This window comes from Phocoena phocoena, chromosome 10, assembly GCF_963924675.1.
Source record: "Phocoena phocoena chromosome 10, mPhoPho1.1, whole genome shotgun sequence".
In the NCBI taxonomy this organism is placed as follows: Eukaryota; Metazoa; Chordata; class Mammalia; order Artiodactyla; family Phocoenidae; genus Phocoena; species Phocoena phocoena.
The window spans coordinates 79,643,098-79,667,679 of NC_089228.1; the positions used below are offsets into that span (position 1 = coordinate 79,643,098).

General features: G+C 46.9%; 1 protein-coding gene across 5 annotated transcripts; it reads right to left on the bottom strand.

Annotated features, from left to right (window-relative positions):
* Positions 1–5,585: 5,585 nt before the first annotated feature.
* On the bottom strand, positions 5,586–23,118 carry MCM3 (minichromosome maintenance complex component 3). 5 transcript variants are annotated; one of them, XM_065884524.1, is made up of 18 exons: positions 22,966–23,043; positions 21,854–21,966; positions 21,220–21,428; positions 20,622–20,752; position 20,500; positions 18,424–18,610; positions 17,852–17,960; positions 16,790–16,943; positions 16,315–16,446; positions 15,504–15,712; positions 13,348–13,522; positions 12,880–13,006; positions 11,926–12,076; positions 9,379–9,519; positions 8,783–8,886; positions 8,214–8,299; positions 7,715–7,784; positions 5,828–6,314 (listed from the first exon to the last, which is right to left on the bottom strand). In XM_065884524.1, exons 1-18 carry the CDS (start codon positions 23,041–23,043, stop codon positions 6,116–6,118), a joined length of 2,376 nt encoding a protein of 791 aa, XP_065740596.1. In that variant the 3' UTR covers positions 5,828–6,115. The 5 variants fall into 5 exon arrangements, with proteins under 5 accessions (XP_065740595.1, XP_065740596.1, XP_065740597.1 ...); XM_065884523.1 differs by lacking the exon at position 20,500 and having other exon boundaries at positions 5,586–6,314; positions 18,424–18,662; positions 22,966–23,118; XM_065884522.1 differs by lacking the exon at position 20,500 and having other exon boundaries at positions 6,116–6,314; positions 11,926–12,127; positions 18,424–18,662; positions 22,966–23,118.
* Positions 23,119–24,582: the final 1,464 nt, after the last annotated feature.

Genomic DNA, 24,582 nt, shown 5'->3' on the forward strand with positions numbered 1-24,582 from the left:
CAAAGGATAAATAACTTTCTCCAGATGCAGGCTGGAGAAAATCTGAAACACAGGCACCCAGGCCATGGTGGAGAGTGAAGAGTTGTCAGAGGACCAGACTGGCAGGGTGAGCAGCATCTTCCAAGCGACGCCTGCCCTGGAGTCAGGACACCTGAGCCCTCTGCCCATCCTTTGAAGAGGATGGGAAGTGAAACCAGTCTTCTATTTTTTTTTTTTTTTTGATTCTGAACACTTTTTAGCCTTTGCACATTGTCTTACACACATTTATCGGTGTTTTAACAAGATAAATGAACAAGCAGCCAGATGGTTTCAATGACAGCTCTTAAGATGCCTCACTCTACCAACTTTTTACCTCTGGTTCTCAAAGATTATATAGTGGTAGAAAGTTGCCTTTTCTGCATTTGCTACGTGTAATGAGAGGAAGAATTTCTAAGCCACTTACATATCACTGAATTGCAAGCGTTACTGAAGGTATGATATGAGAAGTGAATGGTATGAGATCATAAAAATTAATTTCAAATTCTAACCAGAGTAAATTTGGCAATTTTAAAAAGGTGAGAGTGGGAATGGAAATGATATCCAATAAACTGTAATGGAAAAGAATATGAAAAAGAGTGTATAGGGACTTCCCTGGTGGTCCAGTGGTTAGGACTCCACGCTTCCACTGCAGGGGGCACAGGTTCAGTCTCTGGTCAGGGAACTAAGATCCTGTAAACCACATGGCACAGCCAAAAAAATAAAAGAAAAAGAATGTAAATATATGTATAACTGAATACTGTGCTGTACAGCAGAAATTAACACAACGTTGTAAATCAACAATACTTCAATAAAAATCAAATGGCCCTGGGTTTGGATCTAGAATCCACCATCGACTAGCCATGAGACCCTGGGCAAACTATGTAATCTTACTCTAAACCTATTTCCTCCTCTGTAAAATTCGGATCATAAAACCCACCTCACGGGATTGCAGGGAAGATTTATTGAGATAATTTATGTGGTGCCTAGTCTATAGTAAGCCCTTAACCATGATAGTTGTTATTAGCAGGGCCAACCCCTTCCCACCTGTCCCAATCACCAGGTGCACAAAGAAGCTGTTTCTGGGAGTCAGTTTGCTTGGAACAGCATGCCTAGGTTAACTCTAACTTGCTTAGTTTTTTTTTTTTATCATCAAAGTTCAACGTGACAGGTTGAATTTTTGCACTTCTTCTGTAGTAAGATTTTTAGAAATCTGACTTTCAGCTCAAAGTTTTCAAACTACTAATCCCTAAATTCCTGTTGTATATGAATCTGTCTCAAGACACCTGATCTGTAACTTGCTGATACCACTGGATATGTTGTGAAGTGTCACCTTTAAAACTGGTTTTAAAGTTCACCCAAAGTAAATTATAGTAGTTGTATCAGGGTATGTTGTGAAGTGTTATGTTGTGACGTGTCACCTTTAAAACTGGTTTTAAAGTTCACCCATAGTAAATTATAGTAGTTATATTAGGGTATGTTGTGAAGTGTTATGTTGTGACGTGTCACCTTTAAAACTGGTTTTAAAGTTCACCAAAAGTAAATTATAGTAGTTATATTAGGGTGGTAAGATAATTTTTTGTTCTCTGTTTTCCTAAATACTCCATGTTGTTTTATTAGTCATAATTATAGTTTTTAAAAATAGAACTATGCCCATAGTTCTAAATTTCAACTTTAGGGTATGTTTTTGGAGATTTTACCAGCTCTGTCATCGCTCTCATTCAGGACTCCATCTACTTAAATTAGAATAGCAGCATGAGCTGACCTTTCTATGTCAAGGTTAAATGCTGGAAACGTAAATGTAAGAAGGCTTAGCTTGCTACAAAAGTACTTGCTGGGAGAACTATTATCAGAAGGGTAATTCTTAGCAGAGGCTAATATCCTCCTACAGGCTATGGAAAAATACTCAGAATTTCATAGTAAAAATATTTAGGAAAAGAATTTAGAATCTTAATTCTCTCCCTTGAGGAATAACTGAAGAGAATGAGGTAGGATTCCATGCTGGTTAATAATGGACCAGGCAGAAACCAGCATTCATCACCGAGGCAGCAGACCCAAAAAAGAAAAGGAACTAGGTTTATATTTCAGCAAATTAAAATGGGGTTAAACAAAAATTAATTTTATTCTAAATTTTTTCTAAGAATTAAATACAATTCCTTGAGATAATTGGAAACATACTGGAGTTCCACCCACAAAATCGAGAAGCACAAATATTACTATCCTCAAAAAGTATGTTTAACAGGATGGTCGACTCATTCTGACCTGCCTGCCAGGGCTAACATGTCTTCTGGGTAGAACTGACACTGGGTGTCTCATGCATTACCAGAAGGGACCTCAGAAATCACCTAGTTCAACCACCTCCTTTTCCAGATAAAGAAACCAATAAGGAAGCGGCTTGGCCAGCCTGGCACGTTAATCAGCCACTTACTGCCAGAAAGGAACTCAAATGCAGGGCCCCTGCTGCCCAGCGCAGGGCTCACTTCCTCTGCCAGCGTTAGGCTCTCCGGGGAGATTTCCTGCGCATACAGAACCAGGGCAAAACGCCCCACCTCCCCTCTCCCCTCCTGGGGAGCAGAAGTGGTGGCACGTGGCTCCTGGGGAGGGCGGGGAGAAGCTGCGGGGAGGGAAGGACTCAGAGCTGGTGTGAGGATGGAACAGCCGGGCAGCCAGCACACAGGTGACCCTGGCACCTGCCTGATTCCACGAACTACACCCTTTGGGGAAACTTCACCCCAGAAAAAGTCTGGAGTCAGTAGGACAACTGGTGTAGTTTGAAAACTCAGGGAAAATGAAAAGAGGACAACCTATTGATTCTTTGGTTTCGGGGAGCCCTTCTCCTCTTTTTTTTTTCTTTTTTTTTTGCGGTACGCGGGCCTCTCACTGTTGTGGCCTCTCCCATTGCGGAGCACAGGCTCCGGACGCGCAGGCCCAGCGGCCATGGCTCACGGACCCACATGCTCCGCGGCATGTGGGATTTTCCCGGACCGGGGCACGAACCCGTGTCCCCTGCCTTGGCAGGCGGACTCTCAACCACTGCGCCACCAGCGAAGCCCCCCTTCTCCTCTTTTTCTTCCTCCTCCTTGTTGTCCTGATGACCTAACCTTGCAGGGCTCTTCTGAGGCCTGAGGTAACACTGCCCACCCGGGGCAGGCTTCTGTCCCTGGGAGACAGCTCAAGAGCCCATTGTCACAAGCCGAGGCAGGGGTCCTCCCTGCAAGACGGGCCTGAGTCAGAGCCACAGGGACCATCGAGGAAAGCATGGAAAGGCAGGGAAAGGGACCGAGTTCGGGGATTCAACACAGGGAAATCGTTTTAAATGGTTTTGATCAAAGGATTGTGGGCTTTTTAAAACACATCAAAATGAATCACTTTGAAAAAAAAAAAAAAGAATCACTTTGTTTTAGTGAAACCAGGAATGTGAGGTGATAATGGCAGTACCATGGAGTATTTCCCTGCCGGCTAGCACCTACCAGCTGCCCTCAGTCACCTCACAAGCACCCTGCAAAGGCAGGAATTATCCCCATTTTACAGATGAATTAACCATCAGTTCAACACTTGAAGTTATTCGATAAGCGGCAGAGGACCTAGATTCCAGCCACACTTACCAATTGTCTGTTTTGACAACTCTCTCATACTGACACTTCATTTATCCAGGAGGGTTAAAGAATAAGCATAAAATTTTTCAAGATACAACTGATTTCTCAAAGCCCCACAAATTATTTGAACTCTTTCAGATGGCAAACCTAAATGGAAACAGACTTCTCTTTTGGAAGGAAGCACGTGGATAAGGAAGCGTGTTTTTGGTTTTTTTTTTCCCGGTGAATCGGGGCCACCACCGTGATCTCTGCGAAGCCACAGTGATGCCCTCAGCGGACACTGACCCGCAGACCAGTTCACCCCTGCCCAGCAGCCTCGTCCATGTCCCTGCAGCAGGAAGAGGGGGCCTCTGGACAATGAGTAGGAATATTTCCTTTACATGCTTAGCAACCTTCTTATGTTGCTTAAGTTGGGAAACAACACACACAAGTTTTTAGAAGGTCAACGTGAAGATTCACTGAGTTCCTAAGAGTCAGGTTATTTAGTACAATTGACATCCCTTTTGACGACCGAATACACTGTGCTACCTTCCGTTCTTGTGGCTAAACGTGGCATTACAGCTGTTGCTGAATCCGGTGTGCACCTAATTACTCTCCCACCCTGTGCCTCAGTTTCTTCAGGTGTGAAGGAGAGAGGACAAAAGTCCTATTGACAAAGCGTTTAGCCTTTCAATAAGGAAATGCTCATCTGAGGGGACCCTAAAAGCCCCTAGCTCTATCTCCCTACAGCACCCCATCGGAAGCTCCCGCCTCTTCCTGATAGCCTCCCTCATGGCCCCTCAGTTCCTTCCGCTCTCACTGTGTGCACTCTCCTTTGGCATATAAATCATATTTCGTAGTTTTCAACTTTTCACTGACACATTAGACGTATATAAACCCCCAGCCTGGAGGTCTCCAGAGCATCAGGTCCTCCATTTGCACCCAGCACAACGCAGGACTCACTGCCGGTGTGCAATTGCGTCCAGTTCCTCCGCTGGCACCACTGCCCGCTCCTTGGACTGTACTCTCTAGAGCTCTCCCAACAGGACTTGGATTTCACATCTGTGGAAAAACCAGGAAGATGACCCTGAACTCTCACCTACTGCCTCACGGCCTCAGGGTAACGGGCTGCCCTCAGCGACAAGGGGGAGGAAGCAGCTCCCGGATATTACGGCTGGGAACCTGCACAGCCTCTCCTCAGAGCAGTTCCAATCCATGTGACCCAGGCCCGTCATCAAGTCACACTGTTTTTTTCTTTCTATTTAAGTAACCTCAAAAGTTCTTCAGAAGCTACCTAAACCATACAGAGGATAGAAGTCCCGCCCTGGCCCCTCCACAAACTTCTGTGCAAACAAACTAACAAACCCTAAGGGCTGGACAACAGGTGTTAAGAGGTTTCATAAAGGGACTTCCTTGGCGGTCTTGGGGGTTAAGACTTCGCCTTCCAAGGCAGGGGGTGCAGGTTCCATCTCTGGTCAGGGAGCTAAGATCCCACATGCCTCTCAGCCAAAAAAACAAAACATAAAACAGAAGCAATACTGTAACAAATTCAATAAAGACTTTAAAAATGGTCCACATCAAAAAAAAATCTTAAAAAACAAAAACGCTTCATAACGCTCCTGTAAGGGGATCTCTTAACGGGCAAGAATTCACATGATTTTGAGGCATCTGATGTATTGGGTATTATTTCTCCATGAAGGGGCTTTGATTCCTGCTCAGAAAAGCCTGGCAAAAGGTCAACTCTCCTGGACTTTCACTCACTGGCCTCCTGCGGCTGTTTGGGTTTGCAGCTTTAACCAATAAATGCTGGCATCCCTGAGGAAGAAATCTGCCCAGAGAAGGCCTAGCCCCCAGAGTGCAGTTGCCTGCTGCCACCTTGTGGTGACTCAGTCCAAACGCGGGCAGCCCATCCCGCAGGGCGGAGCTTTCAAGGAAAAAAAACCACAATTAAACATGTCCATAAAATCACACAGTATTAAGGTCACAATGGGTAACTTTATTCAACGTCTTGGATATTTGAGTCAAAAGTACGTATAAGTCAACTAGTGCTACTGCAAAGCAAGCTTTCTTGGCCTTAGGACTTGCCTCAGAGCTTCTCTCCATCAGCACAGAAACACCCAGTCTGTTCTAGACCAAAGTACTCGGGGGTGGGGGGATAAAAAGCCAACACAGAAAGGATGAACAGAAACCAGCTGTGCCCCCCAAAATACTCAGAAGTCATGTTACCTACAGCGAACAATGGTGTGGCTTGTTTGGGGAGGGGCCGTGAGGAGTGTGGTCCAGTCTTTTGCAGTGAAGGTGCATCGTCTTCGTCCTGCCCACCTTCTTCTCTTAACCCTGAAGCAGCTTTCATGACCCATCCCCAGGCTTCCACCAAGCCCTGCCTCCGCTTGGTCATCCGTCCTCCACTTCAGTTCAATTCAACACTGACATTCAGGGAATGAACACATAGGCTGGGGGCACGGGGAGGAGGAAATGGGAAGAAACTTTCTTGGCCGAACCCCACCGTCCACAGACGAGGGCCCTCAGATGAGGAAGACGATGCCCTCGGAGACCATGACCTGGTTGTCATCCTGCATCCTGCTCAGTGCGGCCTGGATCTCCGCAGAGGAGAAGGGCTCTTCGTTGTCCCGACTGATGGATTCTGTGAGGCGATTCATGCCCACCGACTGTGCGTGAGCTTCCTGGAACACCTCCAGGAGGGCCGCCTTGAAGGCCTTCAACCTGCCCAGGACAGGAGAGACAGGGTGAAGGAGCCGGAAGTGGCCCACGTGCTCTAGGCCAGATCGATGCTGGAGTCCATCAGCACAGGCATCCTCCAACTGCACAGCCTGCCCCGGATGGCTGCTCCACGCCCAAGCTCCCCCCTTAAAGCTAAGTTGTTGTAGTACAGAGCTTCCTGCACAGTGAGAAATAACAGCATTTTAAAAAACAGAGGCCTCTGAGCATGTGTAAAACTGGCATCCATATACCATCGGCAGAAACGCAAACTTGGATGGCATCTTTGGGAGGCGAATTAGTCACATGTACTACAATTTTAAAGTGCATCTCCTTTGACCCCAGAATCCATTCCTAGAAGCTAACCCCACAGCTCTTCCCCCACCACCGCACAGTGATAAATGTTAAGAATGTTTTACTGTCAACAGCAGTCTTATGAAGGGTAAATGTCCACCATTAGAAAACAAAAATAAAAATTTACACATCCATACTATGGAAACCCTGCAGTCATTGAAGAGATCTCCATGTGCTGATTCACAAAGTGCTTTAAGATATAGTTCAATGGGGCTTCCCTGGTGGCACGGTGGTTGAGAGTCTGCCTGCTGATGCAGGGGACACGGGTTCGTGCCCCGGTCCAGGAAGATCCCACGTGCCGCGGAGTGGCTGGGCCCGTGAGCCATGGCCGCTGAGCCTGCGCGTCCGGAGCCTGTGCTCCGCAACGGGAGAGGCCACAACAGTGAGGGACTCGCTTACCGCAAAAAAAAAAAAAAAAAAAAAAAAGGAAAAAAAAAAAATGTAGTTCAATGGTTGTCCTGGAGGATGGAATTATACTTGATCTTAATGTTTTTTCCTAAATACTTTTCAATTTGTTCAAACTTTTTTCAGTGAAGACACTGTGTTGAGTCTGTTAAGGTGTTAAAAGTAAACAGCAAACCTTAGCCGTGGACTTACTTTGAAATCCAGGAAACATTAAATTTATAGATAAAACTGTTTCTGAACCTCTAGTGGTAAAAATTCTTTATCTCAAAACAAATGACAACAGTTCAGTGAGGAGAAAAAAAAAAATATATATGTATATATATATATATATCTCCTACTGAGAGGAACCCAAGGTTACAGTGAGACACAACTTGTCCTTGCTCTACGACCCTTCTTCCTGAACTCACAAGGGTATTGATTTAAAATTCCCACAGAGAGAATTATTTATAAAGCAAATGGTAAAACATAAACAACTGGGGATTCTGAGTAAAGAGTGTAAAGAATTCTTTACACTATTTTTGCAACTTTTTTCAAGTTTGAAATTGTCATCACAATAGAAACTGTTCTAAAAACCCTCGGGCCTCTAGTTCTGAGCTCCGTTGATAACAGTTTTCCTACCATCCCCGGGAGAGGTCTTCCCTCCTCACCTGGATTCACTCAACTCCGCCTTCTGGGACTCCTTGGTCTCCTGTGAGTCTGTCGCCTTTGGAGTGTGCACTTGAGGGGGAAAGGGTGGCAGAGAGCGGGAGGACGACAAGGTGAAGCCATGTCCACAGAGCCCAGAGGCCCCTCTCCAACCCCGCCCTCATGAGCCTGCAACACTCACTCCTGGGGCCCTCGGGGGCCAGCCAGGGCAGGCAGGGAGAAAGGCCTCAAGTCAGACGGGGGACCCTCAGCACACGGGATCTGGGACGCTCACACCAGGCTTGGCAAGGAGCACAGTTCACCAGGGAGGAAGCAGACAAGGGGGCAAAGCTTATTTCCAAAGTTCTGACTGAGTTTCCTGGGATTCTCGTGGACAGACCTCTTAGACACAGGGTCCCAAGTGGGGAGCCCACTGGGAGTCCACCAGCAAACGCAACAGGCAGAGCACTGAAGGGTCAGCAGTCAGGGATCACCTCGTAGCACTAGGGGCCGCTCGCTTACCCTGAGGCATCTCCTCCTCCGTGTCGCTGAAGTCGTAGGGGTCATAGGAGTCCCCATCCTTGGCATCCGAGTGACGGGTCTTCCTCCTAAAATGCCCACAGCAGTTAGGGGACGGGCTTTGGTGAGCTCCGTCCTGCACCTCTGACCACAGAGAACCATCTACGTACAGTCCAAATGGAACACTAGGCCCAGGGCTGTACAAACTGCTACCTTTTCTGAAAGAGACCAAACGCCTCTGGACTAGACACGAGCAGGCCCTGCTTCCCAACGCTCTTCTCTGTCGCCCACCCTCATAAACTCAACCACAGGTGTGAGAGGAAAAGATAACCTGGAGGAGAGACTTCTGAAATGTGGACTCAACAGCCTCCGAGCGGGTTACTGCTCCTCTACTTAGCCCTTCCCTAGCAGGAAAGAGGCCAAAAGCTTCATACCGAGGACAAAGGGGGCTGTCACCCTCTCTGCTCGAGTCACCTTCACCCTGACTCACTGCAGCACTGGCCTTGCCCCCCTCCGCCCCTCCCCAGCCCTAATCTAAGTCTTTCATCTCCTTCCTCGGTGCCTCATCCGACCTCTTCCTCTTCTGCTCTTGGCCCTCCTGGCTTTTCTCCGCTTCATCTTCTGTCTCCGATTCATCCTCACTTTGCTTCTTACGTTTCTTCTCCTTCTCGAGAACCTAGGACACCAAGCCACACGTGGGTGTGCAGGAGGGTCACAGATGCCGGGGACTGAGTAAAGAACAGTCCCTCCTGCACCATCAATAGCAGTGACTCCCTGGGTCTGATGACCTGAACTCTCTCATTCCTGAGTCCAGGACCAGGGGCAGGGGGTTGGCTGCGACCCATCCTTAAAGCTGCTGGAAGCTGGGTGCCATACCCTTCTCACAGTATGTGCTCAAGGAGCGTTCACTGAATACAGAAGTGAATGGAAAAAAGTCTATCCCATAATGGTTAAGTGGAAAACAATTCATTTCTTTATAGATCAGGTGTTTAGTTTAAATTTAAGACAACCCCCATGCTAGCAAAGAGATTAAGTCAGGGGGAGGCCAGTGGAAAGATGCTGCTTTCTGCCAACAACCCAGATACAGGTGTCAACCGTGCACGGCTGTGAGGCACGAGCTCCGACAATTCATTCAGAGGAGCCTCAGGCCCAGCACCTGGATGCTCACCTTCTTGAAGTAAGCGTACTGGACCAGCTCCACAGCCACTTCTGCATCCTGCATGTCCACGGTCTTGCTCATGCGGGCCTTGGCGTGGGCCGTGGCCAATCGAATCAGAGTTTCCAGTGTCCGGGCTGTCACTGGAGACGTCTGGGGGAGAAGACAAGGGGGCTCACTCATCCAGGATCCCCCCACGGCATGCCGGTCATGCCCGTCACTCCCACCGCACAGAGAGGGAAAGACTCCACCAGAAAAACCAACCCACGGAGCCAGAAAAAAGTACGTAAAATTCAGAAAGGTAAAAACAACCAAGGAAACATGACTGAGGGCTGAGGGAGGGAGAACGAGGTGAACGGGGAAGAAAACCATCCAGCATCTTACAGCTGGAGAGGAAAGTGAGGAAGAACCTTTGCCGCAGGCCTGCAACGCGCCAGGATCCCGCTTTTATGTTCACTGTGTCAGTCAATGGCCTTAATAACCTGGAGCAGCTTTAGAGATGAAAAATGGGACTCGAAGAGCTTCCAATAATTTGTCTAATGTCACGCTACGTGGGGGTGTGAGAGAGGTTATCTGAGGACAAACTTTCTAAAGTTGGGTAAACCCACTTAGGTCCAGAGGAGAAGCAGAATTCTGACATGTTCTTATCAAGTGGTTCCCAAAGGGGTGGGTGTTATCCCAAACGGGGGGGTGGGGGTGGTGGAGGGTTCATCTTTTTAAAATGCTATTGTCTGAAAGGCATCCCTGGTCTAATGGATCAGAATGTCTGGTTTAAGAATTCATTCCCTGTTGGTCCAGTGGTTAGGACTCCACACTTCCACTGCCTAGGGCACGGATTCAATCTCTGGTCAGGGAACTAAGATCCCACAAGCCGTGCAGTGCAGCCAAAACAAGAAAAGTTTCAGATGATTCTGATGTGCCCTCCTAGGTAAGCAGCCCTGACATTATCCAACCTTCCCATTTTATGGGTTGAAAAACTGCGACCTGGGAGGCGAAAGGATGTGCACAAGTTGCAAACATTACTGAAGCCCTGGGGTCAGAGCCCAGGGCTGGTCTTTCCACCACACCTCCCGTCCCCCATCCTATGATGCTTCAGGGATGTATCTGGTCACTTCTGCTTTCTAGCCTTCTAAATGATCACTTACAACCAATCTGACATTCAAAAACAAATACATTCATATTTAAATAAATTCACCAATTTTTTTAATGATTTAGAAAGCTACCAGAGTATGTAGCTTATACATTCCATCGTAAACTCCAATTCTTGAATAACCCTAAAGCTGATGAAATCCTACACGAGCAAAACTACAGAGCCCAAACTGAGAGATTTACCAATCCCACTAAGACCACAACCAAGATAGTGTATTGTATTCAGTGAGAGGGCCTTTGACACACTGGAACATGTTCATGTGACAGGAAAAACAGTTAAAAAGACAGGGGGCTGTTTAATCTGAAGAAAATAAGTCATACACAGTCTCCAGAAAACAAAATTAAGGCCCAGGGGTAGAAGTCATGGAGAAGCAGGTTTAAGCTCAATAAATAGAAGAATATTCTAACATTTCAATGCAGTGATTCAATGCAGTGATTCAATGCAGTGATTTCAATGCAGGCATGCTGTCACTGGAGGTGTCAAGGAAGTCCCAGCAGGAATTCCAGAAGATGGAATGCTTGTCTGGGTGTAAGTCTGGAATAGATGATCTGGGGTCATGTCTGAATCCAAGACTCTATGCCTCTATCACATCATGATGGTTTGGGACCTGGGTCTTTCTGCTGTGAAATCCTACCTATATAAACTACACTGCCCCAAAGACTTCGATAAATTCACGGGCAGGTGTATTAGGTTTCTAGAAATAGCCTTGGATGATCGTCATGGCTACGCAACTCCTAATTTTTTTTCGAAGTCCAGCCCAAATATCATACCCTTTGGGAATCCTTCCCTGACATTCATATCCCTTCTGGAAAGTCTAAAGGAAAAATTAACAGCTTCTGCATCTACACTCCAACTGTCTTTCACATTCATTCCCCTTTGGGTACTACACTGTGGTATATAATTATAGGTATATATGACCTTTTCATCTACTTTCTGCCTCCCGGGCCCAGGACTGAGCTCTTGGGGGACTGCACGTAAGAACAGAGACTCATTCAGTTCCTAGAAGTCGCTCACGTTTGCTGAATGCTTTTTTCTTTTTTTGGCCATGCCGCACGGCTCGCGGGATCTTAGTTCCCCAACCAGGGATCGAACCCGTGCCCCCTGCAGTGGAAGCGCGGAGTCTTAACCACTGGACCACCAGGGAAGTCCCACGTTTGCTGAATAAATCACAGCTTCTAGAAGCCAATGTCATCTGAACTCATGAGAAACACGTTAGCTCTGGGGTTCACATTGCATTTTCCTTTGTAAAAGGAAATGATTACAGTAGCGTAACAGGAAGCCCTTCAGGCCAGAAAGAAAAAGGTAAGGAATCACTCAGTTAAAATGCTTCCAGTGCTCCCAGGGAGCGGGGACTCCCTCCCCAGCCTCACCCTGAGGGGATCCGGTCACCATCCCACAGGCAGGCTCACCCTGGCGGTGTCCAAGCCCATGCTGTCCTGGCTGCGCAGGCATGAGTACTCCTCTGCGATGTAGGCGGCCGACTCCTGCGTCAGGATGGGCTTGATGATTTTGGCCACGTGGATGTATTTCCTCATGAAAGCTGCACTCACCATCTTCTCCCTGGACCCGCACACGGCAAATTTCACTCCCTTGCCACAGCCCAGCACCTGCCTGGGGTCGTAGCCTTGCCCCTCCTCAGGGAAGTCAAGGTCACGTGACAGAGCAGAGATACAGCCTGGAACCCAGTGTCACAAACCCCATTCATACACAACATGTACAAGACCCTCTCACATACTTTTATTTAATTCTATGGTGTTACTTAGGTATTACTTGTGAAGTAGGTAGTTTAGGTACGAAGTGTAGGTGTTATCTGTCCTATTTTATCAGTGGGAAAACTATGGCTCAGAGAATCTTAAGTGGACTCAAATTTCATTTTCTGACTCCAAATTCCACATTCTTAAACCAATAGGTTTGAAGATTACACTATGCTTCCGACTGCACCAAGGCCAAAAATAGAGGAATGGGATCTCACATGTCAGGCACTGAGCACAAGTCTCCTTTATCCAAATCCACTTGCAACCTTTCCAGTGCTTGTGATCTACTGCCCCTTCAACAGAAGCTCACCACGAATGGCCACGAGACTTGTGCAACACTTCACGTACACGGGTAACATGACACACCCACCATCAGTTAGGTGGGCGTCAAAGCCTTCCATTTTAGGAAAAGACCAGAACCTAAGCTTGATCACCCACGAACATTCACACGGCAAGTGGCCATGAAAAAGGGTGCATCTGTGGATCCAGAAGAGAAAACAGGCCCCCATGATAACGACCCCAAGCATGACCTTGGCCTGGGCAGCACATATAAACATGTTCTACACAAATCTCAGGTTCCCTCCAGGAAGAGGTGGGAAGAATGCTCACTTCTTTTTCTTGGCCCCATGCAGAAGGCTATCATGCTTCTCGTAGATCTGGGTGTCCTGCTGGTCTTCCTGGCTAAAGTTGGGATCCTCCGTGGCCAGGATATCCACGGCACTCCCTAGAGGCATAGCTGGAAAACCAAGTCAGGAGAAAGAATAAGAAAGAGCTGAACCCAGGGGAAATCGCTTCTTCTGAAGAGATACAAGACTCTCGAAGCAAGGACCCAGAAGGAAGCAGACACGTGAGCCCCACAAATAAGGAGGCAGAACCACCTGGCCCACAGAAGAGGCTCAAAGGTGTTCCCAGACCCTGAAATGGACAAGAGACACACCGTAGGAACCAGGGAGGCGAGGGCACCTTCCACATCACCCCAGACGCTACCACGCCCACCAACGCCAGGCTGGGTCTGAGAGCGCGGCCTGTGTCTAGGTGCCCTCCCCTCAGTCAGGCTTCCCCTTCCCCCGTCCTCACCGTCACCATCCTGCTCGCCGGGTGCCCGGTAGCGGTGCATTCTGAGGACGTGGTCTGAGATCTCCCGATCCTGCTCAGGATCCATCTGATCCAGCATGATGAAGAGGAGGTCGAATCGGGACAGCAGTGAGTCCTGCAGCCCGATGTTCTCCATGGGGGTCTTGTACTGATCGTACTGGGTGGGGAACACGAGAAAAAAGGAGAGTGGAGACAACATCAATGGGAAGAAAGAACAAGGAGGCCGGATCGGTTAGGTGAGTGAGAACAGAAGACCAGACCTTCAAACGCAAAGCGAATAAGCAGTGAAGATGTAAAGCATTTCCAAGCTACTAAGAAACTGAATTCATTTCCTCTATGTGTAGCCCTCCTCTGACGCTCAGCTGACCTGAGCAAGCTCAGAGCCCCACGCCCTTCCTTCCAGATAAACAGAGCCCCACCTCCTCACTCCGGTGCCTCTAGCAAGCTGACTGTGGGTCTCAAAACCAGCCTTCTCCTCCCCAAGCTTCACTCTGCTCCTCAATCCGAGGCAGGACTAGCTCTGGAAGATGAGTCCCTCTTCCCTACCTATTATGAAGACATGACAAGCTGGCTAAGCCAGAAACACCTGCAGCCTCTGGCTTCCTTACTCAGAAGGTACTGGGTAAAGTCTCAACAAAAACGCATGATAATCTATAAACCATAATGTCTTAAGGATCAAGGGAGGTTTTCCTGGGACTCAAGAACGCCTATACTCTTATCTTTCAACTCCCGGGCCTACGAGCTGACGCCTCCCCGCGTCAGTCAGAGGCCTGACAACCTCGTAGGTAACATTAACGATTCTGGCCACGTTCACATTCCAGGACCTGCCATCTTCTCCCTACGTTCCCCAGAGAAATTCTTCAGAATGACGTAACACGTGTTACCATTAATCTAAAACTGTATGGTTCTCAACCCACACTATGCATTAGAACTAACCTACGGAGCCTTTCTAAACCACAGCTACCAAGAGCCCCAACCCAGAGATTTGGATTCAGAAACTCTGGGCTGGCGACTAGGCACCCGTATGTTTAAAAAATGCCAGCAAAACAGGTATTCTCGTTCACTGCGGGATCATAAATTGTCAGAGCACAGCATGGGCTCTGGGTTCGAATCCTCTCTGCCATTTTCTAGCTTGTGACTCTTGAGCGAGTTACTTAACCTTTTATGCCTTCATTTTCTCATCTGTAAAATGAGGATAATACCTACCTCACAAGGTTATTGTGAGAGTGAAAGGAGTTAATAAATATAAAGCATCTGTAAGTATTAGTTAATAGTATTATAATGGTACAATCTTTAAAAGGGGCAATTTGGCAATCTCTACCATAAAAATGCATGTAACTGCTAATCCAGTGATTCCACTGCTAAGTATTCATTCCCAAATGCTTAACAAAATGCACGTAAAGGGATGTTCACTACAGTTTCATTCATAATAGCAGAGGGGAAAGGGAAAACACCAAATGCCCATTATTTGGAGACTGGTTAAACAAATTATTATAAGTCCATACAATGGAATACTAGACAGCTGCTTAAAAGAAAACAAAAACAAAACCCCTAAACTCAGCAAACCCGAAGCTGGATAAATATAAAAGATTACACCTAAGCACATCATAGTCATACTAAAAAACAAAGATAAATAGATTAATTCTTAACAAGGAGATAGTGTATTTACTGGCACATGCTAAAGTTTGGTTTTTCTTTTCATGCTGAAGTTTTTGTTTCCTGAAACACTCAAGAGCTGTCAGTGGTCATCTCTTGGGAAAGGAACAGGAGAGAGAAGGCAGGCTATTAATTTCCTTATTATATCTCTCTGCTCTGTTCATAAATCCTCCGACCATCTGCATGCAGTACTTTTATTTCAGTGTCAATGTAGGTTACCTGGGTTGTGAGGCTGCAGGTCACTTTTGTTTTCTTCTTTGTATTTTTAAAAACTTATTTTAAATAAATAACTTTCCAGGGGATTCTGACATGGATGAATGGGTGAGGAACCACTGCCCTAAACCAAGGACAGTAACAGGATGACAAGCTTACTTTGGTTTGTGGCTTATTGCTCCCCAGGTCACCAATAAACTTTGCAGCCCAGTCACTCAGCAAAACCAAATGAAGGTGAGGACAACAGTTGAGTGCCTGATCCCACTCACCCTGCCGTAGACGGGGTTGGCGGCTGCCAGAACACTGCAGCGGGCGTTGAGCCGAGCGTGGATGCCGGCCTTGGCGATGGTGACTCGGCCCTGCTCCATCACCTCGTGGATGGCCGTGCGGTCCATGTCAGACATCTTGTCAAACTCATCGATGCAAACCACGCCTCGGTCAGCCAGGACCATGGCCCCCGCCTCCAGACGCCGCTCCCCTGGGAGGTGGGGAGGGAAAAACACACACTACCATCCAGGTTGTAGGGGACGGGACTAGATGTCAGTCTCCTTCCTAAGCACCTCGCACTGCCATACATGAGAACGAGAGTGTAGTTAAGAGGTGTCAGCACCTAGACTCAGAGGAAACCCTGAGGAAGCTCGTATCTGAACAGTATTCCTTGTCACACTTTGATATCTAAGCAGCTAGCCTCCACCACACTTCCTTCACAGATTTCCTCTCTTTATCCTCATCTTCAAGCCATTTCCCAACTAGATCTCTGTTCTCTTTTCACTGGTCTTCAAATCCCTTCCTCTAACGTATAAAGCAGCACAATCTTCTTTTTTATTTCCCTTCAAATGTCAAAAGTTGCTCCTTCACAGCTCTTTCCAACAGCCTTCCAGGAGACATTCTTGTCACTAGAGGGCCACCCAAACATTTCAGTAATTCACCCATTGTTGCCAGATACTTGGTCCTCTCCAATCTGGCCCACACTAACCTCTCAAGTGTATCTTCCCAATACAGGCCAGCGCCTGGAGCAAGCTCAAACCATCTATGCTCATCTCACTGCTGGACCTCTGCCAAGGACCCTTCCACCCATACCTGTTTCCTGGTCTGTGGTGACAGCGGCCGTGAGACCCACTCCAGACGAGCCCCGGCCAGTGGTGGGGATGGCCCGAGGTGCGGTACACAGTACGTACCGCAGAAGCTGGGACTTGGCGACCGATGGGTCTCCTGTAATGGGACGGGGCAGTAGTGACTCTTGGAAACTCCCCTGCCCCCCAGCAAGTGCTGCTTTTCTAGCACAGCTCTTGACACAACAGAAATGTATAGTAACAGGTTGTTAATATTATTTCTTTCCCTTTCCCTTTACCATTCACAGAAGAATAGATTTTAGACATTATAAATCAGGAACCCCAGAAATAATAAAAATAATTTTAAAAATTCATTTTAGACTTTTGCCCTTTGATGGGACTGAAACACAGCCAGCTACAGACACACAATTTGACAGATGATAGATTCCTGCAACCACACCCCACAGGGGGAGACCAGGAGACTAAAATCCCCAACACCGTACCTATTAGAAGGATATTGATGTCCCCACGGATGTGGCTGCCATTCTCTAGGTCTCGTTCCACTCCTCCCAAGAGCAAGCAGAGGATTGCCTTTTTGACATAGTCATGCCCATGGATGCTGGGGGCCAGCGACCTGGCCAGCTGGTCAAAGATATCCTGGAGGAAGAACAACCACGGAGTGAAAAGCCTAAGGAGCCTCCATGGGGTTGGATGAACTCACTTCAGCCCACAGAAGGTGGTTGAAGAAATACACTGTTCTTAACTGTAAAAGCTTCTTCTCTAAGATTTTCACACCGATCAGAGCATTATCAGAACAGACACAGAGGAAGCCTGGATTCCAAAACCTGCTCAGAGCTTTAATCTTTAGGAAAAAAAGTGCTTCCAGGCTCAAAACATTTTAGTTTTAATAAGACTATGTATTGTGCTTCAGCAGTAACCTCTGTCACACATGCATAGATTTTGTTCAATTCTGAATGTGAACATTCTGTCTTTGAAAGGAGAAATTTTTTAAAGAAAAATAAATTAGAGAACTAAACCAAAAATAACATATTGTAAGGGCTTCCCTGGTGGCGCAGTGGTTGAGAGCCCGCCTGCCGATGCAGGGGACACGGGTTCGTGCCCTGGTCCGGGAAGATCCCACATGCCGCAGAGTGGCTGGGCCCGTGAGCCATGGCCGCTGAGCCTGCGTGTCCGGAGCCTGTGCTCCGCAACGGGAGAGGCCACAACAGTGAGAGGCCCACGTACCACAAAAAAACAAACAAAAAAACATATTTTATCTTTAAGTAACAATGTATCACTGGTGTATTCCGTATAGACTCCTTGGTACACTAACATTCTAACTCCTAATATTTGTATTAGGTTCACTTAGCAGGTAGCACAACAGAAATATTAAAGAAAAACAGCAAAAACACCCTTTTGCTTACTGACTCAAAACTAGAAGCTGGCACCAAATACTTCAGAGAAAAAGCCTTGACCTTCCTCCTGATGCAGTACAAAGATGGCCATGCCCAAATACGACCCTAACAAATCCATCCCCACCCTCAAATCCTCAAAGGACGCCACACCTTGGAACGGGTTTTACTGAACTTCTTGATCTTGGCTATGTCCTCAGCAGAGAAGGAAGGCTGAACGTCCTTGCTCATCTGCTTCACGTTACAGGCAATCAGGACAGTCCTGGGACAGAGAGGACAGTAAGAGGCTATTTTCAATTCCTAACACCAAAGCCTTCTTAGGCTCCTAACCTAGAACAGCAAATCAGAAAAAAATAAAGAAAAGAAAAAACAGAGAAGCAAAGCTGTTCCGAATTCAACCACTGATTCTCTTCATCTATGACACAAATATGTTGATGGTGCCTCACCCTGGGAATTTACCTCCTGCTGACCCACAGAGCTTGGGACAGTGTATGGGAGGGAGGTGGGAACATGCAAGAAACCCCCAGGTAAGCCAGGAGGCTCTAATATGTGACCAGCAACTCCCACTTCTAGCATAAGACAGTATGGCGAGTTTTATCTCCCAGGCAGGTAGAGTGTTTCACCAGTCCAATGTAACTCTGGGGAAGATGGCAAACTGGAGAAAGATTGCTACCAGAATGTACTCTGCCAGCAGCATTCCAAACACCTCAGGACGAACCATCTACCTGAAGGTCCCTGAGGTGTAGCCTCCCTTCTTTCCAGGAAGGCAGCGGTAGGTTCCCACCACCTGAACCCGGTCACCGGGCTTCACTCTGTCCACCAAGTCATCATCCAGTATGACGTCCACGGAGCGGGGAAGCTGGCCAGCGGGGGCCTTCTCTGGCATCTCCTGGATGGTGATGATCTGGTGGTCTTTGTAGACAGAAAGGCCGTATTCTGTCTCAAGAGGATTGTTTTCCTCATCCTGGAAAAGTCACACAGAGAGGCAGTCATCTCGACCATGTCTTAGAATGCCACACTCGTTTGTTGTAGGAAACAAATATAATTTGTAGATAAACCGCACGAGATTAGTATCCAGGAACAATAAACGCCAAATATCTTCTCCAGTTTTTTCCATTCCTGTCTGTTCTAGTTACAAACCATCTAATGGAAGGGGTGATCTACAGCCAGAAGGGACCATGGCTGTATTAACATCTATACTGAGACCCTTACTTCCCCTATGCTATGACTCGGTATTTCTACTCCTAGGTAATACCCAACACAAACATTCACCCAAAGCCACATGCTACAATGTTCACAGCAGCACTATTCCAAATAGCTAAAATCTAGAAAATATCCTAATGCCATCAACAGAATGGTTAAATAAGTGTGGTATAGCCACACGAGTGAATACTACACAGCAGTGAAAATATATGGAGTACACCTATACACATGGATGAAACTCAAAAACATATGTTGAACAAAAGAAGCCCAACACAGATGAGCATTTAGATAAAATATAAAAACAGGGAAAAGTACTCGAAGCTGCTAGATGTCAGGATCTCGAGAGCAGTGTGGCTTCCAGAGGGACTTCTGAGCACTAGTAAGGTGCCGTTTCCTGGTTTGGATGCTGACTTTATAGTGAGCTTGTAAAATTTCACTGAGCTGTACACTCATGTAAGCTTTTCTGTATATTAAACTTCAATAAAAACATTTCAAAGTTTTACTTCCTTGCCATTTGAATTTTCTAGAAACACAGCGGCTATCACTTGTGGAGTGCCTACTATGTGCAAGGCACTGTGCTGTAACTTCACGAAATTATCTCATGTAATCATCACAACTCAGTCCCCAAAGCTGGTATTTTCCACATTCTACAAATAAGGAAACTGAGGCTGGGAGAGGATAAAGAAGTTCTCCACAGTCCACCAAAGCCCATGCTCTTAAGAACCACACTAGACAACCTCCAGGAGACCTGGTCTGGTGTATTTCAGGTCCTGAGCAAAGAAGCTTGGCCACAGCAATCAGCAGAGTACCGCTGAGTAATTCCTGGAGAATAAATTCTAGAAAGTAGAGATCTTAATGAACAAGAGAGCCGGGTGACTGAGGAAATGCAACTGGCCTGAGAGTAAAAAGACAGGCTCCTGTCCTCAGGGCTATCACTAACTGGAACATAAGTAGTTCTAACTGGAGGCTCGCTGAGCTTCACATTTCACCTGAGATATAGACTAAACGGTTCTCAAGTACGACTCAGTTACAGTTCTAAGAAACTCAGTCTTGTTTATATGTTACGATTCCTCCACCAGTTGATAAAACTGTAGGCAAGGACTGGGTCTTCTTTACATCTGTGTCCTCCTCAGTGCCCGACAATCCTTTGGATACAGTCGCTCTCAATTAAAATTTGATGGCAGGGACAGGCAGAGATAAAATGTGTTCAGACATCAAGTAATCAGTATTAGTCATCTTCTCGTGTCTCTAAGTAAGAAGACTTCGCACCATCCTCAATGCAGACCAACCTGAACACCAAGACTAAAGCCATTCTCCATGTCAACCTTCTCTCAAATCCACAGTAAAATATTTGCAGAGATTTCAGAGTAACATTACTGCATAAGTATTTTTCCATATTACTCTAAGTAGATTACAAAATCATATGATACTATAACTTTGCTAAAAGATCAACGTACGTTAGATGACTTTTGTTCCTTCTTTCAATTCTTCCATAATTTTCCAAGTTTTCTAAAGAGAATATTTTTTCTTTAAAAAAAAGAATTGTGGACTTTCCATATTAAACTCTGACTAGCAATCAATCTTTCCTTCAAATTAACCCTTACTTTTCGTCCTATTCACATCTAGAAGAAAGACTTCAGATATTACCCAATTACTTGCATTAAAACAGACATCTTTGAGCCCAACCTCTAAAGAGGTCCAATCAATTCATTCTCCTCACCTTGGTAGGATAGACAGAGCTGGACGGAAAGGCCACCAGGGTGGTGAGATCAGAATAATGTCGCTCTATGGTCTTCTTGGTAGCAGGACAGTAGTGAACACTGCGGACGACTTTGGGACGAACTAGAGAGCCTATAGGAATGGAAAGTCACCCAACTAGACAGTGAGAAGGATGTACCCCCGGCAAGCCCACGATGACTCCAAATACTGTGTTTTTCCAACTAGTTGAGCAATTTCAATACTACTTGTCATTAATTCACCTTTATACCTAGAACAACACCATAATCCAAGTAAAACTTCAAGTACAGCTGATCCTGACTGAGAAGTAGTAGGAGTTCACGGTCAGAATGAGGAGACTGCCAAGAGCCACGGCTCCTCCACGCTCAGCCAACTTCATCATTCTGCTGGCACAGGTGGTCACTCAAAGTCCCCCTAGTTACTGTGCAATACTTGAGCTCCTCCAAGTTTCACCCTGTAATTTCAGTGCTCCACCTTTCTGAAGCCATTAGCTCCCCAACTCTACTCCACCTCTCCTGCCTTCCAGCCCCCCAAGCCTATGCCACCTCCATTCCGTTAGTCCCCCACTTTAGCCCACTCACATTTAGTGACAATGCCCTCCACACAGACGACACAGCTAAGGAAGCAGGAGGTAAGAGTCCGGGGAGAGACATGCTTGGAGCCAAAGCTGCCCTCCAAGCCTATATAGAACTCCTCATACTGCTTGGCATATGTAGCATCAATGGAGGCCACAAAATCCTTCAATGCCCGCTGGAAGGCAACCAGCTCCTCAAAGGCATTGCTCAGGAGGCTGCAGACGGGCAATAGAAAGAATCATTAGGCAGACAGGGCAGAACTCAAAAAATGACCCACAAAACAGAAGTGGACATTCTTAGATCATCAAAGCTTTGACGGCAAAATCTAGCTTCTACTTTCTCCTGCCATCCTACAAGGCCCAGTACAATACATCAGAACTGAGGGCCAACTTTTAATTCAATGATGGAGAAATGATACTCAGTTAAACATGGAACAAGGAGCTCTTGAGAAGAAAATGTCCACCACCTACTTTGGGAAGAGAGGTAAAAAACATAGGAGCTGGTGAGACACTAAGGGCTTCAGGGTCAAAAACATTTCATCCAGGTCCTCTCCTGTGAAGCCTGCTCCAATCCAGGGAAGAGAGGGGAGCCATTCTCACTCAGGGCCAGGATGTGCCCTTGGAGACCCCCAACCACTCACCGGTTAGCCCTTTTCTCGTTTTTCCTACGCAGGTCATTCACGTTGACAATCAACCGGTACTGGTTGTCACTGATCAGCTCCCGAACTTTGCTTTGATAAATTCCCTGGTCTTCCTGCAAAATAGCCACCGCATGCCACAGCAGCCACAAATTCAAAAATCAGATGTTTTTAAACAGAGGCAGCTCTCACAGCAAGAAAAATATATCCATCTCTGCGGCACATCTGAACCCCAATTTCTCCCACGTTTTCACTCACTAGCCTCGGATTCCAAATATGCCCTAAGAGGCCAATGTATGAATTATAATGACTTCCTCAAGGTCCATATTATTCCTATTATCACCAACAGCTCTTCTGTGTGCAGTCATTTCTCAACCTTTAATGGGGAATTAAAACGAGCTCCTAAGTCTACGAGGACAACAAATAAAAACTTTGTCAACGTGTAAATTAAATGGACTTTTAATATGCATATCAAAGTGACTTTTCCTTGCAGAATTTTGTATGGAATGAAAATATTTCATTTCCCTATCATCTGTATAATATAAAAAGAGTTCCTACATCCGGACCTAGGAGTAGGGAGCCTTAGCTACATTTACAAACAGCACTGTCAACACTTCAAGATGTTTTTACCAACGTTCCATGGCTGTCAGTCTTAAATTGCATGTAAAACCCCCTTTATCTGCATACCAATACTCTTCCTCCGCAACCCACTAGATATGGAAAAAGATTGCGGCCAAATCTCCGGTTAGGAAGTCGGTCACTAAAACCTAGGGGCCCTAAAATGCGGCGGGTCACTACCGTTTTCCTGCCGTCCTTCCCCTCACCCTCCCCTCAAATTAGGAGAGCAGGGAGTGATCAACGTGGTCTTTGCAGCTGGTTTGCACTTGGAGGAAACCTGTTGCCTTTCGCAAGAACGGCCACCATTTGTACCTGGGAAAAAGTCACAGGACCGCTTTTAACCACTGACTCCGCCTCTAGGAAAGCTACGAGATCAGGGCGGAAGGTCCCGAGCCGCTGCCCCGCATCCGCAGCCTGGAGGCCCCCGACCTCCCTCGGCCCATGCGCGGCCCTGAGGCTCCCAGCGCCCTAGTCTCGCGACCCGGCGCCTCTCTCACCTCGTCGTCCAGGAAGTCCAGGTAGTCTCTCTGCGCCTCTCTCAGCTCCACATCGTCCAGCACCACGGTCCCCGCCATGCTCGCCGCACGGAAACTTCTGCCACCGGGGCCGTGCTGAGGGCCCCTGGCTGATCCTGCCTCGGCGCTAAAACTTCCCAACTTTTCCCGCCAACAAAAGTAACCTTAAGGAAGGGGCGGGGTAGCTTGTAGGGTATTTACATTCTGATTGGCTGAATCCTCTTACGCGAGAATAGAGAGTATCCAATCGAGAGCTGCTTCTTCTCCGAGTTTTCCGCGCGGCGCCTCGCTGTGGCGGGAAATGTGCCATCCGGGGCCCTCTCCGCTCCGCCCTTACTGACTGGAAAGCTGACCAATAGGACGAGAGGATGCTAGCGGAGCCCGTTCATTGGGCAGCCGGAGGGTCGGCGAGACCTGGGAGCACTGCATTCTGGGAGTCGTAGTCGTCCCCCTTATTTCCGGATGCTTTATAAGGATTTTTTTTTTTCAAGTTGTGGTTTCCCGACCTGCTGCAGAGTAAAGAAACTCAGCCCGGAGATTGGGCTGAAAGTAGACTAGACGTCAGAGCATGGAGGTTTAGAACGCAGGGAAATAAAAACATAAAGGAAAATCGTTTTAAAAATATATTCAAATCAGGTATGTTTTTCAAACCACCAACTTCTAGTGGCATCCAGGGGGAAAAAGTGGGTGGAAAATAGAATCACAGCATCTTTGGGAGAGGTTCTTTAGTTCAGTGAGACCCGTTTGCCATCTGAATACCGTGGCTTGAAGTACCCCATAAAAAACGAAATTCTGGACGTAATTACTACACCATCCTACTTGCCAACGGGTAAGTTAAAGGTTTTCTCGCCTTATGAGAAGATCACAAGTTCTTTTTGAAAAACTTAGTTTATTGAAAGATATTTAAACACAAGGAGAAACAAAAAAGGTGTTTCAAGCCACTCTTAAGTATCGATTAGTAATTAAAATATAGCAAATCTGAAATGATAAATAATTAAAAGACCAATTGCATATTGCGATTTTTTTCTTTTTTTTTGCGGTACAGTATGCGGGCCTCACACTGTTGCGGCCTCTCCCATTGCGGAGCACAGGCTCCGGACGCGCAGGCTCAGAGGCCTTGGCTCACGGGCCCAGCCGCTCCGCGGCATGTGGGATCTTCCCGGACCGGGGCACGAACCCACGTCCCCTGTATCGGCAGGCGGACTCTCAACCACTGCGCCACCAGGGAAGCCCCCTGCATGTATTTTTTTTTTTTTTTTTTTTTTTTTTATGCGGTACATGGGCCTCTCACTGTTGTGGCCTCTCCCATTGCAGAGCACAGGCTCCGGACGCACAGGCTCTGTGGCCATGGCTCACGGGCCCAGCCGCTCCACGGCACATGGGATCTTCCCGGACCGGGGCACGAACCCGTGTCCCCTGCATCGGCAGGCGGACTCTCAACCACTGCACCACCAGGGAAGCCCCCCTGCATGTATTTTTAATTTTACTGAACAGGACTAGACACCTGGTAATTCTATATTTGAAATTTAGACCAACTAATTATTAAATTATGTTTGAGGGTCTCCAGGACTCATTGTGCCCTGATAAGCTGCCTAAACA